Source organism: Temnothorax nylanderi, unplaced genomic scaffold, assembly GCF_030848795.1.
Source record: "Temnothorax nylanderi isolate EJ_2023f unplaced genomic scaffold, tnyl_v1.0 TNYL_tig0061_pilon, whole genome shotgun sequence".
Classification (NCBI taxonomy): Eukaryota; Metazoa; Arthropoda; class Insecta; order Hymenoptera; family Formicidae; genus Temnothorax; species Temnothorax nylanderi.
The window spans coordinates 880,584-901,863 of NW_027249123.1; the positions used below are offsets into that span (position 1 = coordinate 880,584).

The window sequence follows — 21,280 nt, forward strand, 5'->3', positions numbered from 1 at the left end:
ATTATCTTATCGATCAAAATTAGTCAATATTTTACTTCGAATGATGGAATTGTTAACATTGTTATGATCTGTATGTCACAAATTAATCTAAAAAAGTCAATTTTTGCATTTTAATAATGACAGAAAGAGTTAGGATAATGAAAGAATAAATTTGATTATTGTAATAATGTACGGATCAAACGGAAATCTTAACAAAATTTCATAAATTTATTGTTGATAAATGCAACTATTGTTGATAAATAGCAGATACTTGAGTAAGAAACTATTTAAGATATTTTTAATTATATTAAATAAATTAATTGACTTTAAATATGCGCTTACATTCTTATTCTCATGTCCATTAGAAATCTTAATTTATTAACTTATTGATATTTACATTGGTTTAATTTAACATTAGAACAGTGAAGGAGATATTAAAATTATGATATTCAAATAATGATGAATTCAATTATACTAATAAACAAAAATTTTCGTATAGCTATTACACCTTATGCGTTACATTTAAACAAGTAAAACGTGTTAGTTTGCAACAAGATGTTGACATACGAGTAATAGATATAAAGTGTGTCTCGGTATATATACACCGCGTATATGTAACCGTGTAAATGTACTAGCTTATGTGTAAGTATGTATGTATGTATATATGTATGTATACATATAAAACATATATATAAAACATTACAATAATATTATTAATTTTGCGCGGTCATGCTCCACTAAAATATTCTAATAAAAGAGATAATATTTTTACTACTAAAATAGATATTTACTCGTTCCATTATATATCCTTTTATTTCATCGAATTATTTCTGTAACATTTGTGGCGATTTCTCTAGCGCAAAAATGTGGCATGTTTAAAAATTGAATCACGATTAATAAATATGTGCTGATGTTACCCACCATCTAAAAAGAAAATCAAGAAGATGAATGAATCTCTTCTAATACATTTAAGCATGTAATCGATAACTTACCGCAGTGAGAAGACTTGCATCCAAAGTGAGACCTTTTGCAGAGAACATATTTTTGCGATGCAAAATTTGCAAGGAAAACAATTGCAACTGCAATGTCAAATCGTAAACTAATTAATAACAGAATTTGAAGATATAAATTTAGACTATAAATTTAATAGATAAAAGATTGCATTAGAATACACATTTATAAAACTGTACTAATTAAATTATATTTTTATCACCTCGCTTTTGATTTCATTATCGCCGGTGCTGTTAAACACGTCATGAACAGTGGTGCCGATCTGTAAAGCCTCTTGGTGGTCTCACAGGCCCACACTATCAATATTATTTTTATAAAATAATACGTTACGGTCATTGTCAACAACATTTTATAGATATCGTCATCTACCATGATCATGGATATGCCCTTTTGCCAATACACTATACGAAAATAAAGTTGAAATGTGATTTCGATGAAAGTTAGAATTATAGTAGGGAGCAGTTGCAAATTGAAAATCATATTTGTCATCTGCACTGAGTTACTAATCATCTGATGCTGTTTTTTCAAGGCCTTTAGTTTCATTAGCAAGAATGGACTTCTTTGTTTGTAGTACTTTCAGCCGAGATGAAACCATTTATCATCCATTATGTGATCCCGTATATGCTCCAGATTATTATTGATTCTCTCGAAGCAAGTCTTAAGTATACAAACACAATTAAATTCATATACAGCATATCCATGTGAAATGTCAGCAGATAAATGTATAGTATGAAAATTTTGCGTGCAATATGGATATTTATCTTCAAATACATCGGCATTTCCATAAGTAGAAAGAAGGAACCTAAGATGTCCTTGGCGTGGATTAGTTTAGATATAGCTTTTGGTATGACTCCGGAGGCAATTTCCAAGAGATTTCTATTATGGTTTGGAGCAAACACATTCGTGGACCACTCAAAATGTACGTGACAACCGCTATAAAACCATCGAATATGTAAAAGCAGTTACGCTCAAGAGCCCTGGGTACGCCACTGCCCTTTGTGCTTCCATGAATGTTGATTATATAGAGATTGTAGGTACATTAAGCAAATAAAGCAGACACAGGTGACGACGGTCGAAAAAATGTAACGTGATTTGGAAACCTCGAAGACCGAAGCGTTGATCTTATACGGAAATATTCCGAGAATGTGGCAAATGGTGAAGGATGGATACATCAACGATTCAAAATCCGTGGCGTAGAACAATCGCCATCTTTTCTGCATTTTGGCAATGGCTCGTCCTTGTATTTTCGACAGGCTGAACATAATTATTGGAGAGTCATTGAAGAGCAGCCTGTTAAGAATTATTAATTACTACATAAATGCACTTTATTATCAAACAGATCATGATTGAGAGAGCTTCATTCTTGGTATGGCTTTAGAGTTTTTCTTTTTACAACAAATATATATACCGATATGTACTCTTCATTGTCGATCTATGCATACCGAATTTGAATTTAAAACTGCCAAGAGCGTCAAGTTTTGAGGACTCAATAGGTCACTTGTTAGTCGTGAAGTAACCATGGCGCTCTTCGATCGACACTTGTCATCATTGGAACGTAAACATAAAAAAATAATGTGTAATTGCTTAACCAATATGAATCATTCGTACATACACGAAGCATAAGACATACACTGCATATTATCCACATGGATCAAGAACTGTCTCAAGGTTCCATTAATAAAGACTAATCATTTTTAAACTCTATATTTTTATTCAAACAGAATGTTCGATCGATTATCCAAATAGAATGCTCAATTATGCATTTATTACGTATATAGTTTGACTGTGCACTTAAATAAACAAAACGTATCCCTTTACAACTGGTTATTAACACATATGTGATAAAAGTTTTTCTCGGTGTATATGTATTACATAAGTATATGCAAGTTTCTCAATAACTATAATAAAGCACCACGAGAGACTCTTCTCACAATGATATCCTACTTACAAGGATATAAAAAAAATATTAAAAATATCTTTTCTATGTTCGGTCATGTGTGTTCGATTAAATGCATCTTTTTGTTAACTAGAACGTATCCTTTAAAGATTCTCCACCGCAAGAACTCGACATGAACAGGAATTGCATCAAGATCAATACATAAGTGGTAATGCCACCTACCATCTAAAAGAACAACATCATATAAAATAAAGCTAAATATATCTACATTTATTTAATGAAAGCAATTGAGTGATTGCTCACCTCAGTAAGGAGCGTGGCATCCACAGTAAGCCCCTTTGCGGAGAATGTATTTTCACAATGCAATAATTGCAAGGAAAATAGTCGCATCTGCAACGTCAGATGAGGCGGATCAAATAATTGTTAAATAGGATTAAAGATGTAATTATAAATTTGGAAAATTATTATATTAAAAATTGCATTAGTATATGCGACGCATAAATAGGAAGATTTATATATAATATGCCACTAAAGTTATAATTTTTTAAAAATCTACCTCATATTTTATTTGCTTATTGCTGGTGCGGTTGAACACGTCGTGAACAGTGCTGTTGATTTTCATGGCTTGATTCTTGCCGGTTTCACAGGCCCACACTATCAACACCAATTTTATAGAGTAATATGATACAGCCATAATACATGCGTTGTAATATATCTGTATTTCTTCTTTGCTCACACCTACATGTAGTTTCATTAAATAATAGTACAGGTCGAAGGTGATTCCAGTGAAAGTCATAAGTATCGTGGAAAGAAGATGCAAACTGAAGACTATTTTTAGCATATGTACTGCGTTGCTGATTGCCAGATGCTGCTTTTTTAAAGCTATAATCTCCATTAGTAGAAATGGAATTCTTTGCTCGTGATAGGTGCCGCTCAAGAGATATGGCTCACCATTCGTCACGACTTTTCGCAGATTCACCAGATTGTCGTTAATTTGCTTGAAACAAGCTTTTAATACGCAAACACAATTCATATATAGCATATCCATCTGAAACGCCAGCATAGTTATGTATATCATAAGTAACTGGCGCCAGGTACTATAGGACAACTCGGTAAAATATATCAGTAATTGCACGACTATAAAGAAGAATCCAAGAATGTCCTTGGCATGGATCAACCTAGATAATTTCTGATATGATTCCGAAGGTAATTTCAAAGAGAGCTCCAACAATGTCTGAAGAAAACGCATTCGTGGTCCACTCAGAATGAATGCGGTGACTGCCATAAAAACACCAATAATGGAGAAACAGTTATGTTGAAGTATCTTGGTTGTCTCAATGTTTTTAATTAAACTCCTTATAGTTGTTGAGAAATTGATATCATAGAGATGTATTAATTCGAGGGTGCAAAAAACGCCGATAATGATAGTCGAAAGAATATAGCGTGGTTTGCAAGTCTTGATGGTCGAAGCGTTGATCTTGTATGGAAATATTCCCAGAATGCGGCAAAACATGAAGCAGGGATACATGAACGATTCAAAATCCGTAGCGCGGAATAGCTGCCATATTTTTCCTTTTCTTTTTCCTTTGAGTCCTTGGAACATCGATGACGTGTTAAACATGTTCACTGAATCGTTATTGAAGAACGATAATCTTAATCATAGACTATAATCTATATAAAAAATATTAATTATGTTATCAGTGCAGTTTATATCAACGTGTTCACAAGAATTCCTTTTCTAAGTGTATAACTTTCTGCTGTATTCCTACAACTAATAAATAAACTGAAATAAATTTCTCCCAGTCTATTTGCACCTGACGAGTTTAATTTTAAAACTAACTAACAATTATTGTGTCATGTTGCAAAACAGAACTTAGGAATTTTTTATGTCAGAATGTAACTACGACTTTTTGCTTATCATCTCCGAAGCACGCATAAGTTAATGATGCGTAATTGCTGTGTCACATAATTCATAATCTTGCGCATCTAGAACTTGTACAAAACGAACGAACATTATCAAGATATTTCACAATTTTCCATTATATTCATATATAGGTAAGTATAAAGTTATAGTAGATAGATCTCGTGCTGATATAAATTCAAGAACAAAAAGGCAAACTTTTACTTTACATAAATGTTGCTTTTGGCCTCAAATGGTAAGATTTTTTCCGATTGGCTATGATTATTAGCAATGTACCTACTTTTTACTATTTTCCGATATTTTGTGAATATACATGCCATATAATGTTTTAATTAATTAAATTAAAAGTTTCTTATACTCGTATTTCTTTTCCATTATCTTTTATTGAAATTAGACATTATGCTTATGATAGTAACTATGCTTAAGGCAGATTAAATTATTAACTTAAGAACTGTCGATATTGGTATAATGAAAATTAGAATGGAGGTAAAACACAAAATATTGATTTCAACATTGTCTCATAAAAATATCAAATATTCTACACATACAATAAGATATAAATTTTTGAAGCAAAAAGTCGAAGAAAGGAAACTGCCATATCTTAGATAATTATTCATCCACGTGCAGTCGATATTATCTGTTTCATGTTTGCATACTGAATTTGATGGGTCGCAACAATTACACATCATTATTGTACACATTGACTCTCGAGAGCACAGTCCATCGAAAAGCACCATCATTACTTGCAAAACAAAATATTCCTTTAGCCTTGTCTTGCTCGAAGGTAGCAATTGTTCGTAGTTTTGAACTTAAATTCTTTAACAATGACTGTAAATAATACTAACAATGTATTTCACGTAATCATTTATGCCTATTTCTTCTCTATTCAGTTATAAATCAGAATATTACGCTAAATCGCAATCTATCTATAAACCGTATGTATCCGCATTGAATAAACATTATTTTCGAGACTGCTCTCGCAGATAAATCACTTTTTAATTAGATGAAACAAACAAGATGTAGATATAATATTTCTATTATTATTGTGAAACTATAATGTTGATTCATCATAAAGTAGAAATTTCTACATACATTTCTATGAACTTATTTTATTATTACCTAATTAAATCAAACATCTCCAACATAAATTTATTTACTGTTTTCTGCATATATAAGCTGGGAAACGTTAAAATTGCAATTCTCCTGATTCAAGAAAATTATATATACATATATATATATATATATATATATATCCACTGCACACACAGAAGTCTCAGAAATGAGAGAAACTTTATGATTCATAAATAATAAAGTAATAAAAAAGTACAATTCTGTGGGATACTTGTTAAACATGAGGAAAAAGGCATTGTATAATGACAACGGAAAAAATGTTAAAAAATTATACGTCTTTCAGCTTGCAACGCAGAGTGTTGAGATATAATTTCAAATTCGCAAGATTACATTTATCACTGAATTATCGTATTAATATCGCCATCAATATAACATCAATGAAAATTGTAAATATTTGAGTTTGTGACTGTATTCTTCTAGGGGGTCGATGTATGAAAATATCTCTATAAGCATAAAGCACCATGATATACTCCGCTTGCAACGATATTCTACTTACAATGATAAAAATAGGTACATTTAAAGTATCTTTTCAATGCATCTCTCTGTTAACAAGATCATATGTTATACAGATTTTCCACCGCAAGAACTCGACATAAACAGGAATTGTATCAAGATCAATACATAAGTGGTAATCCCACCTACCATCTAAAAAAACAATTTCATAAAATAAAGCTAAACATACTTACATTTATTAATGAAAGCAAATGAGTGATCGCTCACCGCAGTGAGGAGCGTAGCGTCCACAGTAAGTCCCTTTGCGGAGAATGTATTTTCACAATGCGATAATTGCAAGGAAAAAAGCCGCATCTGCAACATCAGATCATAGAATTGTTAAATATAGAATTGAAAGATGTAATTATAAATTTGGTAAATTACAATATTAAATATTGCATTGGCATATGCCGGCACATAATTAGAAAGATATATAAAACATAACACTAAGGTTATAATTTTTTAAAAATCTACCTCGTATTTTATTTGCTTATTGCTGGCACTATTGAACACGTCGTGAACGGTGCTGATAATTTCCATGGCTTGATTCTTGCCGGTTTCGCAGGCCCACACTATCAACCCCAATTTTATAGAGTAATATGTCGCAGTTCTAATACAGGCTTCGTAATACATATGTTTTTCTTCATTGCTTATAGGCTCAGCCCCATGTATTTTCATTAAGTAATAGTACAGTTTGATAGTGATTTGAATGAAAGCCATAAGTATCGTAGAAAGAAGTTGCAAACTAAAGATCATTTTTAGCATCCGTACTGCGTCGCTGATTGCCAGATGCTGCTTTTTCAAAGCTATAATCTCCATCAGTAGAAATGGAATTCTTTGCTCGTGATAGGTGCCGCTCAAGAGATATGGCTCATCATTCGTCACGAGGTCTTGCAGATTCACCAAATTGTCGTTAATTTGCTTGAAACAAGCTTTTAATATGCAAACACAATTCATATATAGCATATTCATTTGTAACTCAAACAAAACGATGTATAGTAGAAGAGACTTGCGCAAGACACTAAGCTCCAAGCTGAAATATATCGGTATTTGTACGACTATAAAAAGGAATCCAATAATGTCCTTGGCATGGATCAGTCTAGATAAATTCTGATATGATTTCGGAGGTAATTTCAAAGAGACCTCCAGTATGGTTTTAAGAAAACGTATTCGTAATCTACTTAAAATGAACGTGGTGACTACGATGAAACCACCTACAGTGTGGGTGGAATTAAAATCAATTAACTCGGGTGTCCCGACGCTTTCAGTTACATAATTTTTAGAAATATTGAAGTCATAGAGATTTATTAATTCAAGAATGCAAAAAACGCAGATAATAATTGTCGATAGAATATAGCGTGGTTTGCAAGTCTTGATAGTCGTAGCGTTGATCTTGTATGGAAATATTCCCAGAATACGACAAAACGAGAAGCAAGGATACATCAACGACACAAAATCCGTAGCGCGGAATAGCTGCCATATTTTTCCTTTTCTTTTTCCTTTGAATCCTTGGAACATCGATGATGAATTGAACATGTCCACCGAATTGTTATGGGAGAACGATAATCTAACCCATAGACTAATAAGAAATATTAATTATGTTATCAGTGCACTTTTCATCAACGTGTTTACAAGAATTTCTTTTCTGAGTAACTTTCTGCTGTGTTCTCACGGCTAATAAATGAACTGAAATAAATGTCTCGCAGTCCATCTGCACCTGACGAGTTTAATTTTAAAACTACTAACAGTTATTGCGTTATATTGCAAAACAGAACTTAGGAATTCTTATGTTATAATGTACCTGACTACGGTCTTTTGCTTATCACCTCCTAAGCAGGCATAAGTTAATGATGTATAATTACTATGTTACATAATTCATAATCTTGCGCATCTAGAACTTGTACAAAACGAACGAACATTATCAAGATATTTCATAATTTTCCATTATATTTATATGTAGGTGAATAGAAAGTTATGGCAGATACATCTCGTGCTGATATAAATTCAAGAACAAAAAGGTAAACTTTTATTTTATATAAATGTTGCTGTTGGACTCAGGGTAAGGTTTTTCCAATTTGCTATGATTTTTAGCATTGCACCTACTTTTTCTACTCTTTTCTGATATTTTGTGAATATACATGCTATATAATGTTTTAATTAATTAAATTAAAAGCTTTTTATACTCCTATTTCTTTTTCATTATCTTTTATTGAAATTAGATGTGTAATAATGCTTAAAGCAGATTAAATTATTAATTTAAGAACTGTCGATATTGGTATAATAAAAATTAGAATGGAAGTAAAACACAAAAAATAGATTTCAACATCGTGTCATCAAATATTCTATATATGGAATAAAAATATGAATTTTTGAAGCAAAAAGTCGAAGAAGAGAAAACTGCCATATCTTAGAAAATTACTCATCCACGTGCAGTCGATATTATCTGTTTCATGTTTGCATATTTAATTTGATGGGTCGGAACAATTGCACATCATTATTCTACACGTTGGCTCTCGAGAGTACAGTTATCCATCAAAAAGCATCATCATTACTTGACGCATAACAAAATATTCCTTTAGCCTTGTCTCGCTCTAAGGCAGCAATTGTTAGCAGTTTTGAACTTAAATTCTTTAACAATGACTGTAAATAATACTAACAATTTCACGTAATCATTTATGCTTTTTTCTTCTCTATTTAGTTATAAATCAGAATATTACGATAAATCGCAATCTAGTTATGAAATGTATGTATCCGCATTGAATAAAAACAATATTTTCGAGACTGTCATCGCAGATAAATCACTTTTTAATAAGATGAAACAAACCATGCAGATATAATATTTCTATTATTTTGAAAGTATAATGTTGACTCATCATAAAGTAGAAATACTATATACATTTCTATTAACTTATTTTATTATTGCCTAATTAAATCAAACATCTCCAACATAAGAGATATTAACTGTTTTCTATTATATAAGCCAGCAAATATTAAAATCGCAACTCTCCGTTGATTCAAGAAAATTATATATATATATATATATATATATATATATATATATATATATAATTCAATATGTATATATATATATATATATAATATATAATTATATATATATATATATATATATATAATTCAATATGTATATATATATACATATTGAATTTAAAACTGTTAGAGTGTCAAGTGGTAAGGACTCAATGGGTCACTTGATAGTCGTGAAGTAACCATGGTCTCTTCGATCGACATTTGTTATTGTTCGGACGCAGAATATAAAGAAATTATGTATAATTGCTATGACAATATGGATTATGAGTACACGAAGCACAAGACAGATTGCCGTCGACGTGGATAGTCAATGGCTGTTTCAGAGATCCATTAATAAAGATTAATTATTTTTAAACTTTACATTTTTATTCAAATAGGATGTTTTTATATCACAACTTTTCAAGTTTGGTCTTAACAAACAAACAAACAAATGCACATAAATGTGTAATTATAAATATACACGCAAATATGTTATTCAGGGTTTTTAAATATTAATAGAGGAAAGTCCCCTATTATGAGACAGGATCCTAATATGAGATATGTTAAGCTAAAAGGCCCTATATAGGCCCCATCTGTTGATCCCACCATGAAAAAACTCCGCCATTTCATATTAGAATCCTATCTCATAATAGGGGACTTTCCTCTATCTATTTTCTACTCATACAACATGTTATTTTAAATATTTATTTTCTTACCTTAATTTATACTAGGTAATTATGAATTACAAATATTTTCGCACGTTTATTTTAATACAACAAAATAAACTTTGCGTGTGGACGCGCGCATAAATAGTGTACATGCAAATATTGTTAAATTGAGCATATTTTAAGAAATGTCATTGCGAAAAACATTTGTAACAAATGTATCCTTACGAAAGACTTTATTCTAGTGCAAAGACAATGCTATTACCTCGATTAGAATTAATCGAGGTACTACTACCTCGATGCTACTACCTCGATTAGAATTAATCGATATATTTATCTGAATAAAATTCTTAACTGATTTTATAACAGATACATTATAGTCTACGTATAATAAATATTTGATGAACATTTATACATATTTATACATATAATTATACGTATATGTACATCAAATATTTATTATACGTAGTTGTTTACTTGAATGTCTTTTATATAATTATTTATGCTTATTTACTCCGTATTTAGTCATAAAATATCAGAATTTTACCAAGAAATGAATAAGCACTGTATCTGTTGTTTTGATTTATGATTAATAAGATATTCCCTTCTTGCAATTTCCCTGATTGCAAGTCAGTTTCTACTTACAATTAGCTTGTGGCTAGAACAGTCAATGTTTTGATTACTTTCTGCAGTACTGAAGCTATAAATATTCACGCGTTCGCAGACGATTCAATAAAATATCACCAAAAAGGGGCATATTTTTACATTAAAAAATTCAATTTTGTAGAAGAATTATCTCATCACTTATGTTAAACATTTGAGAAATTATTGACATGTGACTTTCGAATTGTCAGATATGAGAGAAACTTTATGATTCGACAATAATAAAGTAATAAAATAAGTACAATTCTGCGTAATACTTGTTGAATATAAGAAGAAAGGCACTTTGTAGTGACAACGAAAATGTTTGAAAATTATACGTCTTTCAGCTTTCAACGCTGAATGTGGAGATATAATTTCAAATTTGCAAGATTGCATTTATTACTGAATCGTCGCATTAATATCGCCATCAATACAACATCAATAAAATAAAAAAGTAACTTCTTTAGTCATTTGTATATTACTTATAGGTCTGTTCTTTGCAGCTGAACTGGCTGCACTAGTTCAGAGTTTATCTTTTTTACACCACATTGGAAAGAAAAGGATGAACTCTGAACTAGTGCAGCCAGTTCAGCTATAAAGAACAGACCATTATATCAGTCATCGCAAAGCAACATTTTATTCGAAACACAATTTAATGTATTAATTATAGATATTTTTGCACATCAAAAATAAATTTTAAATTCACTTTTGATTTATTAATATTTAAGTAGTAATTTATATAAATTATAACGCAAGAGTATTAAGAAATTAAATATGATTTATTTAATAATTCTAAAGTAATGTTTCTCAGAAGTGAATATATTACATATATTGTCTGACAACAATGTATACTTAAATAAATAAAACATATCATCCGTTTGCAATTGATTATTAACACGTATGTGATATAAGATTTTTAAATTTGTCTATACGTACGTGTGTATAATGCAATGTCTCACCACGGGAGACTCTACTCACAATGATATTCTGCTTACATTAATAAAAATAAGTATATTTAAAATATATTGTGAAGGAAACAGGGCTAATTAAGAGCCATTCGCTGTTCTCGATGCGAAAGATTTATTTAGTCAATAATTAGTTCGAACTAATTATTGACTGAATAAATCTTTCGCATCGAGAACAGCAAATGGCTCTTAATTAGCCCTGTTTCCGTTACGATTGGATTTCCAACAGAGCCTCTACTCAACGATTTAAAATATATCTTCTACATTCAACCAGGATGTAACTCTTTGTTGACTAAATTACATCTATTACAGATTATCCATCGCAAGAATTCGACATGAACAGAAATTGTATCAAAATTACTAAATACGTGGCAATGCTACCTGCCATCTAAAACAACAATACCATGAAACATAGCTAAACATATCTACACTTATTTAATGAAAGCAAATGATTGATCACTCACCTTAGTGAGGAGCGTAGCATCCACGGTAAGCCCCTTTGCAGAGAATGTAATTTCACAATGCCATAATTGCAAAGAAAACAGCCGCATCTACAACGTTAGATAAAAAAATTGTTCAATATAGGATTGAAAGATGTATAATTATTAATTTTACTATATTAAAAATTACTATATTAAAAATTGCATTAGCGTACGCGACACATTATAATTAGAAAGATATATAAAATATGTCATTAAAGTTGGTAAATACTTTTTATTTACCTCGTATTTTATTTGCTGATTGCTGGTGCTGTTGAACACGTCATGAACGGTGCTCTTGATCTCCATGGCTTGATTCTTGCCGGTCTCACAAGCCCATACTATCAACATTAATTTTGTAGAAAAATATGTTACAACTGTAACACAACTAATGTCATAAATCTGTCTTTCCTGATTGCTCATAGACGCATCCCCTTTTATTTGCATTAAGTAAATGTACAGATTGAAAGTGATTTGAGTGAAAGTCATAACTATCGTTGAAAGAAGTTGCAAAGTGAAGACCATTTTTAGCTTCTGTACTGTCTCGCTGATTGCCAAATGCTGCTTCTTCAAAGCTATGATCTTCATCAGTAGGAATGGAATCCTTTGTTCATGATAGGTGCCGTTCAAAAGATATGGCTCGCCCTTCGTGTCCAATTCTCGAAGATTCGCCAGATTGTCGTTGATTTGCTTGAAACAAGCTTTTAATATGCAAACACAATTTATATATAACATATCCATCTGAAGCATCAGCCAGTAAATGTATAGTTCATAAATCTTGCGGACGATACTAAACTGCAAGTTGTACAATATTATCACAGAAACTGATATAAAGAGAAATCCAATAATGTCCTTGGCATGGATTAGTTTAGATAAATTCTGATATGATTTCGGGGGTAATTTCAAGGAGATCTTCAGTAAAGTCTGAAGAAAACGCATTCGTGGTCCACTCAAAATGAATGTGGTGACTACTGTAAAACCACTGTTAATGTAGAAAAAGTTAAGTTCAATTACCCTTGGTGTACCAATGTTTTTGAATTTAAAATTGTTATAAGTATTGATGTCATAGAGAATTTTTAATTCGATCGTGCAAAAAACGCAGATAATAATGGTCGATAGAATGTAGCATTGCTTGGAAGCCTTGATGGTCGAAGCGTTGATCTTGTATGGAAATATTCCCAGAATGCGGCAAAACGTAAAGCAAGGATACATCAACGATTCAAAATCCGTAGCGCGGAATAACTGCCATATTCTTCGTTTTCTTTTTCCTTTGAGTCCTTGGAACATCAATGACAAATTGAACATGTTCGCCGAAACGTTTAGGGTGATAATCTAAGAGATATTAATTATGCTGTCGATGAATTGTGGCATCAACGTGTTTACAAGAATATCTTCTCTAAATGTAGATTTCTGCTATTCACACTGCTAATGCGTAAACTGACATAGACTCGCAGTCTATCTACACCGGACGAGTTCAATTTTAAAACTACTAACAATTATTGCGTCGTGTTGCAAAACAGGACTCAGGAAATTGTGAGTTATGTTTCTTTGCTTATTACGAAGCACGCAGATAATGTTATATAATTTTTTATATATAACTTCCTTCGAAGAACTAAAATAATTATATATAATTTCCTAGTCATATAATTCATAACCTTGCGCATCTGGAACATGTACAAAACGAGTGAACGTTATCAAGATATTTCACAATTTTCCATTAGATTCATATATAGGTAAATAGAAAGTATAGCAGACAGATCTCGTGCTGATATAAATTCAAGAACAAAAAATCAAACTTTTATTTTACATAAATGTTGCTGCTGGACTCATGGTAAGATTTTTTTCGATTCGCTGTGATTATTAGCAATGCAGCTACTTTCTACTGCTTTCTGGCATTTTGTGAATATACATGCAATGTAATGTTTTAATTAATTAAATAAAAAGTTTTTTATACTCGTATTTCTTTTCCATTATCATTTATTGAAATTAGATATTTAATTACGCTTAAAGCAGATTAAATTATATATATATTAATTTAAGGACTGTCGATATTGGTATAATGAAAATTAGAATGGAGATAAAACACAAAAAATAGATATCAACATCGTGTCATAAAAATCGAATATTCTGTACATACAATAAGAACATGGATTTTTGGAGTAAAAGTTCCTCTCGAAGGAGAAGAAATTTATTACCATTATCTAAGAGAATTACTCATCTACATGGATATTGTGCAGACGATATTATTAGTTTTATGTTTGCATACTTAATTTAATAGGCCGCAACAATTACACATCATTATTTTGCACGTTATATCCCGAAGGTACAGTTGTATATCGAAAAGCACCATGGTTACTTGACGCATAACAAAATATTCCTTTAGCTTTGTCTCGCTCAAGGCAGCAATTGTTTGCAGTTCTGAACTTAAATTCTCTGACAATGAGTGTAAATATGACTAGCAATGTAGCTCACGCCATCATTTATGCTTATTTCTTTTCTATTCCGTTATAAATCAGAATATTATGATGAAACTAATAAGCATTATATCTGTTGTTTTGATTATGACCTATTGTTAGTAAGATATATTCTACTTTCTACTTTCTACTTTCTTGCAAGTTCCCTGATCTAGCAAGTCAATTTCTATTTAGCTTGTGGCTAGAAAAACCAATGTTTTTAATTACTGCGAAAGTGTCGTTTCTCACAGAAGTGAATATATTAGATATATTGTCTGACTACAATGTATACTTAAATAAATAAAACATATCCGTTTGCAACTGATTATTAACACGTATGTGATATAAGATTTTTAAATTTGTCTATACATATGTGTGTATAATGCAATATCTCACCACTGGAGACTCTACTCACAATGATATTCTGCTTACATTAATAAAAATAAGTATATTTAAAATATATCTTCTACATTCAACCACGATGTATCTCTTTGTTGACTAGATTACATTTATTACAGATTATCCATCGCAAGAATTCGACAGAAACATAAATTGTATCAAAATTACTATGTACGTGGTAATGCCACCTACCATCTAAAACAACAATACCATAAAACTATAAACATAGCCAAACATACCTACATTTAATTCATAAAAACATATGATTGATCACTCACCTTAGTGAGGAGCGTAGCGTCCACGGTAAGCCCCTTTGCGGAGAATGTATTTTCACAATGCGATAATTGCAAAGAAAATAGCTGCAACTACAACGTTAGATAAAAGAAATTGTTAAATATAGAATTGAAAGATGTATAATTAATAATAATTATTAATTATACTATATTAAAAATCGCATTAGCGTACGCGACACATTATAATTAGAAAGATATATAAAATATGTCATTAAAGTTGGTAAATACTTTTTATTTACCTCGTATTTTATTTGCTGATTGCTGGTGCTGTTGAACACGTCGTGAACGGTGCTCTTGATCTCCATGGCTTGATTCTTGCCGGTCTCACAAGCCCATACTATCAACATTAATTCTGTAGAAAAATATGTTACAACTGTAACAAAAGTAATGTCATAAATCTGTCTTTTCTGATTGCTCATAGACGCATCCCCTTTTATATGCATTAAGTAAATGTACAGATTGAAGGTGACTTGAGTGAAAGTCATAACTATCGTTGAAAGAAGTTGCAAAGTGAAGACCATTTTTAGCTTCTGTACTGTCTCGCTGATTGCCAGATGCTGCTTCTTCAAAGCTATGATCTTCATCAGTAAGAATAGAATCCTGTGTTCATGATAGGTGCCGTTCAAAAGATATGGCTCGCCCTTCGTGTCCAATTCTCGCAGATTCGCCAGATTGTCGTTGATTTGCTTGAAACAAGCTTTTAATATGCAAACACAATTTATATATAGCATATCCATCTGAAGCATCAGCCAGTAAATGTATAGATCATAAATCTTGCGGACGATACTATGCTGCAAGTTGTACATTATTATCAAAGAAACTGATATAAAGAGAAATCCAATAATGTCCTTGGCATGGATTAGTTTAGATAAATTCTGATATGATTTCGGGGGTAATTTCAAGGAGATCTTCAGTAAGGTCTGAAGAAAACGCATTCGTGGTCCACTCAAAATGAATGTGGTGACTACTGTAAAACCACTGTTAATGTAGAAAAAGTTACGTTCAATTACCCTTGGTGTACCAATGTTTTTGAAATTAAAATTTTTATAAGTATTGATGTCATAAAGAATTTTTAATTCGATCGTGCAAAAAACGCAAATAATAATGGTCGATAGAATGTAGCATTGCTTGGAAGCCTTGATGGTCGAAGCGTTGATCTTGTATGGAAATATTCCCAGAATGCGGCAAGACGTGATGCAAGGATACATCAACGATTCAAAATCTGTAGCGCGGAATAACTGCCATATTTTTCCTTGTTTTTTTCCTTTGAGTCCTTGGTACATCGATGACAAATTGGACATGTTCGCCGAAACGTTTAGGGTGATAATCTGAGAGATATTAATTATGCTGTCGATGAATTGTGGCATCAACGTGTTTACAAGAATATCTTCTCTAAATGTAGATTTTTGCTGTTCACACTGCTAATGCGTAAACTGACATAGACTCGCAGTCTATCTAAACCGGACGAGTTCAATTTTAAAACTACTAACAGTTATTGCGTCGTGTTGCAAAACAGGACTCAGGAAATTGTAAGTTATGGTTGTTTGCTTATTACGAAACACGCAGATAATGTTATATAATTTTTGATATATAACTTCCATAGAAGTACTAAAATAATGATATATAATTTTCTAGTCATATAATTCATAACCTTGGGCATCTGGAACATGTACAAAGGGAGTGAACGTTATCAAGATATTTCACAATTTTCCATTAGATTCATATATAGGTAAATAGAGAGAGTTATAGTAAATATATATTGTGCCATGTAAATTCAAGAACAAAAAAGGCAAGTTTTTAATTTAAATAAAACAAAGTTTTTTTGTTCAATATATAAATGCATTTTATGAATTTTTACATAAAAAATTGTTTCTTACATATAATATAACTGCAAAAAATAATACCACTCAATAAAGCAATTAAGTAATTGCATCTTACATATTTAATGTTGTTGTTGGATTTATGGTAAGATTTTTTTCCGATCTGCTATGATCATTAGCTCTGATCGTTAACTATGCTTCTATATTAAAAGCTTGTTTCAACAGAATCAACGACAATCTTACAAATCTTCGGGAACTCGTGCCACATTTATTTAACCGGATCTAAGCAGGAAAATCTATTCCAGTGATGAAACTCAAACCTCTGAAAAAGCAGCATCTGATGATCAGCGATACAGTGCAGATGTTGAACTTAGTCTTCAGTTTGCAACTTCTCGCTTCCATAATCGTAACTTTCTGCGATATTACTTTCAAGCCTGTATTTTTACGCATCGATGTGGCCAGGATTCGCAAATGAGTTACAAGAAGATCTTTGGTACTCATATTTCTTAGCTCTCATAATATATCAGTCTTTAAAAATGTTTTCGATTATTTGGGCCTGCGAGACCGGTAAGAATCAAGCTCTTGAAATCAGCCAACCGTTTACGCCGTGTTTAATAGCATTAGCGATGAAAATGTGAAAGACGAGGTAATGTATTGTAATGCAATTTAATTTGTACATTTTTATGAACATTTTTTAATATTGATGCGATTTGTTTGTATACCTATATTTAATTTTATGATGTTTTAACGTTGCAGTTGCAGTTGTTCTTTTTGCAAATATTGCAACACAAAAATATTTTTTTTCATGTGAATGCGTCATTTCTGGCTGCAGTAAATAATTGATTATTTGTTTTTATTAATTAAGTATATGTTGCTTACTATGTAATTTCGTTTTTAATAGATTGCTAGCAACATTACTACTACGTATTAATCATTTATATCTCGCATACAGGATTCACCTTATATTTCTTATTCTATTGGATATAATAATTGGATCTAATAAGAAGGCAATTTATTATTAGATTAGATATTTGACAATATATAAGTATTGATACAAAATCTAGAATAAAATTACAAATTCTTTATTCTATAAAAACAATGATAATAAATAAATTCGCACCGGACGAAAAAAATAACTCGCACACTATTTATTTTCTTAATATCTGTGTCGAACGTAATTTGTATATATTATTGTATACAAATTTATTGTGCGTATTGTGTGTATAATTGTACAAAAATATCTAAATTATCCTTAGCCCCCTTTTTTACTATTCGTCATTAAATTACGCTATGTACGTTTTTGAGAAACATTCATATTGTTACGAGGAGCGTTTGAGTAACAAACATAATATTGTGAAGTAAGCCCAGCTATAATAGAAGGACAACGCTATTATCTTAGAGATACAAATTAGTCAATATTTTACTTCGAATGATGGAATTGTTAACATTGTTATGATCTGTATGTCACAAATTAATCTAAAAAAGTCAATTTTTGTATTTTAATAATGACAGAAAGAGTTAGGATGATGAAAGTAAATTTCATTATTGTAATAATGTACGGATCAAACGGAAATCTTAACAAAATTTCATAAATTTATTGTTGATAAATGCAACTATTGTTGATAAATAGCAGATACATGAGTAAGAAACTATTTAAGATATTTTTTAATTAGATTAAATAAATTAATTGACTTTAAATATGCTTACATTCTTATTCTCATGTCTATTAGAAATCTTAATTTATTGACTTATTGATATTTACATTGGTTTAATTTAACGTTAGAACAGTGAAGGAGATATTAAAATTATGATATTAAAATAATGGTGAATTTAATTATACTAAAAAACAAAAATTTTCGTATAGCTATTACACCTTATGCGTTACATTTAAACAAGTAAAACGTGTTAGTTTGCAACAAGATGTTGACATACAAGTAATAGGTATAAAGTGTGTCTCGGTATATATACACCGCGTATATGTAACCGTGTAAATGTACTAGCTTATGTGTAAGTATGTATGTATGTATATATGTATGTATACATATAAAACACATATATAAAACATTACAATAACATTATTAATTTTGCGCGATCATGCTCCACTAAAATATTCTAATAAAAGAGATAATATTTTTACTACTAAAATAGATATTTACTCGTTCCATTATATATCCTTTTATTTCATCGAATTATTTCTGTAACATTTGTGGCGATTTCTCTAGCGCAAAAATGTGGCATGTTTAAAAATTGAATCACGATTAATAAATATGTGCTGATGTTACCCACCATCTAAAAAGAAAATCAAGAAGATGAATGAATCTCTTCTAATACATTTAAGCATGTAATCGATAACTTACCGCAGTGAGAAGACTTGCATCCAAAGTGAGACCTTTTGCAGAGAACATATTTTTGCGATGCAAAATTTGCAAGGAAAACAATTGCAACTGCAATGTCAAATCGTAAACTAATTAATAACAGAATTTGAAGATATAAATTTAGACTATAAATTTAATATATAAAAGATGGCATTAGAATACACATTTATAAAACTGTACTAATTAAATTACATCTTTTATTACCTCGCTTTTGATTTCATTATCGCCGGTGCTGTTAAACACGTCATGAACAGTGGTGCCGATCTGTAAAGCCTCTTGGTGGTCTCACAGGCCCACACTATTAATATTATTTTTATAAAATAATACGTTACAATCATTGTCAACAACATTTTATAGATATCGTCATCTACCATGATCATGGATATGCCCTTTTGCCAATACACTATACGAAAATAAAGTTGAAAGGTGATTTCGATGAAAGTTAGAATTATAGTAGGGAGCAGTTGCAAACTGAAAATCATATTTTATCATCTGCACTGCATTACTAATCATCTGATGCTGTTTTTTCAAGGCCTTTAGTTTGATTAGCAAGACTGGACTTCTTTGTTTGTAGTACTTTCGGCCGAGATGAAACCATTTATCATCCATTATGTGATCCCGTATATGCTCCAGATTATCATTGATTCTCTCGAAACAAGTCTTAAGTATACAAACACAATTCATATACAGCATATCCATGTGAAATGTCAGCAGATAAATGTATGAAATTATTTGAATTACAATAGTATGAAAATTTTGCGTGCAATATGGATATTTATCTTCAAATATATCGGCACTTTCATAAGTAGAAGGAAGGAACCTAAGATGTCCTTGGCGTGGATTAGTTTAGATCGATTTTGGTATGACTCCGGAGGCAATTTCCAAGAGATTTCCATTATGGTTTGGAGCAAACGCATTCGTGGACCACTCAAAATGTACGTGACAACCGCTATAAAACCATCGAAAATATGTAAAAGCAGTTACGCTCAAGAGTCCTGGGTACGCCACTGCCCTTTGTGCTTCCATGAATGTCGATTATATAGAGATTGTACATTAAGCAAATAAAGCAGACACAGGTGACGACGGTTGAAAAAAATGTAACGTGATTTGGAAACCTCGAAGACCGAAGCGTTGATCTTATACGGAAATATTCCGAGAATGTGGCAAATGGTGAAGGATGGATACATCACCGATTCAAAATTCGTGGCGTAGAACAATCGCCATCTTTTCTGCATTTTGGCAATGGCTCGTCCTTGTATTTTCGACAGGCTGAACATAATTAGTGGAGAGTCATTGAAGAGCAGCCTGTTAAGAATTATTAATTACTACTATAAAAGCACTTTATTATCAAACAGATCATGATTGAGAGAGCTTCATTCTTGGTATGGCTTTAGAGTTTTTATTTTTACAACAAATATATATACCGATATGTACTCTTCATTGTCGATCTATGCATACCGAATTTGAATTTAAAACTGCCAAGAGCGTCAAGTTATGAGGACTCAATAGGTCACTTGTTAGTCGTGAAGTAACCATGGCGCTCTTCGATCGACACTTGTCATCATTGGAACGTAAACATAAAAAAATAATGTGTAATTGCTTAACCAATATGAATCATTCGTACATACACGAAGCATAAGACATACACTGCATATTATCCACATGGATCAAGAACTGTCTCAAGGTTCCATTAATAAAGACTAATCATTTTTTAAGACTATATTTTTATTC

General features: G+C 31.2%; 5 protein-coding genes, 1 long non-coding RNA gene and 1 pseudogene across 6 annotated transcripts in view; 1 reads left to right on the forward strand and 6 right to left on the reverse strand.

Annotated features, from left to right (window-relative positions):
• Nucleotides 1-21,280, forward strand: part of LOC139773410 (uncharacterized) — a 511,404-nt gene that overhangs the window by 337,994 nt on the left and 152,130 nt on the right. The gene's annotated exons all lie outside the window — the stretch shown is intronic.
• Nucleotides 726-1,513, reverse strand: LOC139773413 (uncharacterized). The gene is made up of 3 exons (XR_011718343.1): nucleotides 1,193-1,513; nucleotides 972-1,058; nucleotides 726-903 (listed from the first exon to the last, which is right to left on the reverse strand). It is a non-coding gene; the product is annotated as an uncharacterized lncRNA (long non-coding RNA).
• On the reverse strand, nucleotides 2,997-4,800 carry LOC139773412 (uncharacterized). The gene is made up of 3 exons (XM_071707846.1): nucleotides 3,444-4,800; nucleotides 3,191-3,277; nucleotides 2,997-3,112 (listed from the first exon to the last, which is right to left on the reverse strand). Exons 1-3 carry the CDS (start codon nucleotides 4,506-4,508, stop codon nucleotides 3,017-3,019), a joined length of 1,248 nt encoding a protein of 415 aa, XP_071563947.1. The 5' UTR covers nucleotides 4,509-4,800; the 3' UTR covers nucleotides 2,997-3,016.
• LOC139773414 (uncharacterized) lies at nucleotides 6,245-7,967 on the reverse strand. The gene is made up of 3 exons (XM_071707847.1): nucleotides 6,906-7,967; nucleotides 6,660-6,746; nucleotides 6,245-6,584 (listed from the first exon to the last, which is right to left on the reverse strand). Exons 1-3 carry the CDS (start codon nucleotides 7,965-7,967, stop codon nucleotides 6,501-6,503), a joined length of 1,233 nt encoding a protein of 410 aa, XP_071563948.1. The 3' UTR covers nucleotides 6,245-6,500.
• On the reverse strand, nucleotides 11,969-13,421 carry LOC139773416 (uncharacterized). Its single transcript, XM_071707849.1, has 3 exons — nucleotides 12,453-13,421; nucleotides 12,195-12,281; nucleotides 11,969-12,118 (listed from the first exon to the last, which is right to left on the reverse strand). The coding sequence occupies exons 1-3, from the start codon at nucleotides 13,419-13,421 to the stop codon at nucleotides 12,044-12,046; spliced, it is 1,131 nt and encodes a 376-aa protein (XP_071563950.1). The 3' UTR covers nucleotides 11,969-12,043.
• Nucleotides 14,740-16,655, reverse strand: LOC139773415 (uncharacterized). Its single transcript, XM_071707848.1, has 2 exons — nucleotides 15,594-16,655; nucleotides 14,740-15,426 (listed from the first exon to the last, which is right to left on the reverse strand). The coding sequence occupies exons 1-2, from the start codon at nucleotides 16,653-16,655 to the stop codon at nucleotides 15,307-15,309; spliced, it is 1,182 nt and encodes a 393-aa protein (XP_071563949.1). The 3' UTR covers nucleotides 14,740-15,306.
• LOC139773406 (uncharacterized) lies at nucleotides 19,286-21,217 on the reverse strand (annotated as a pseudogene).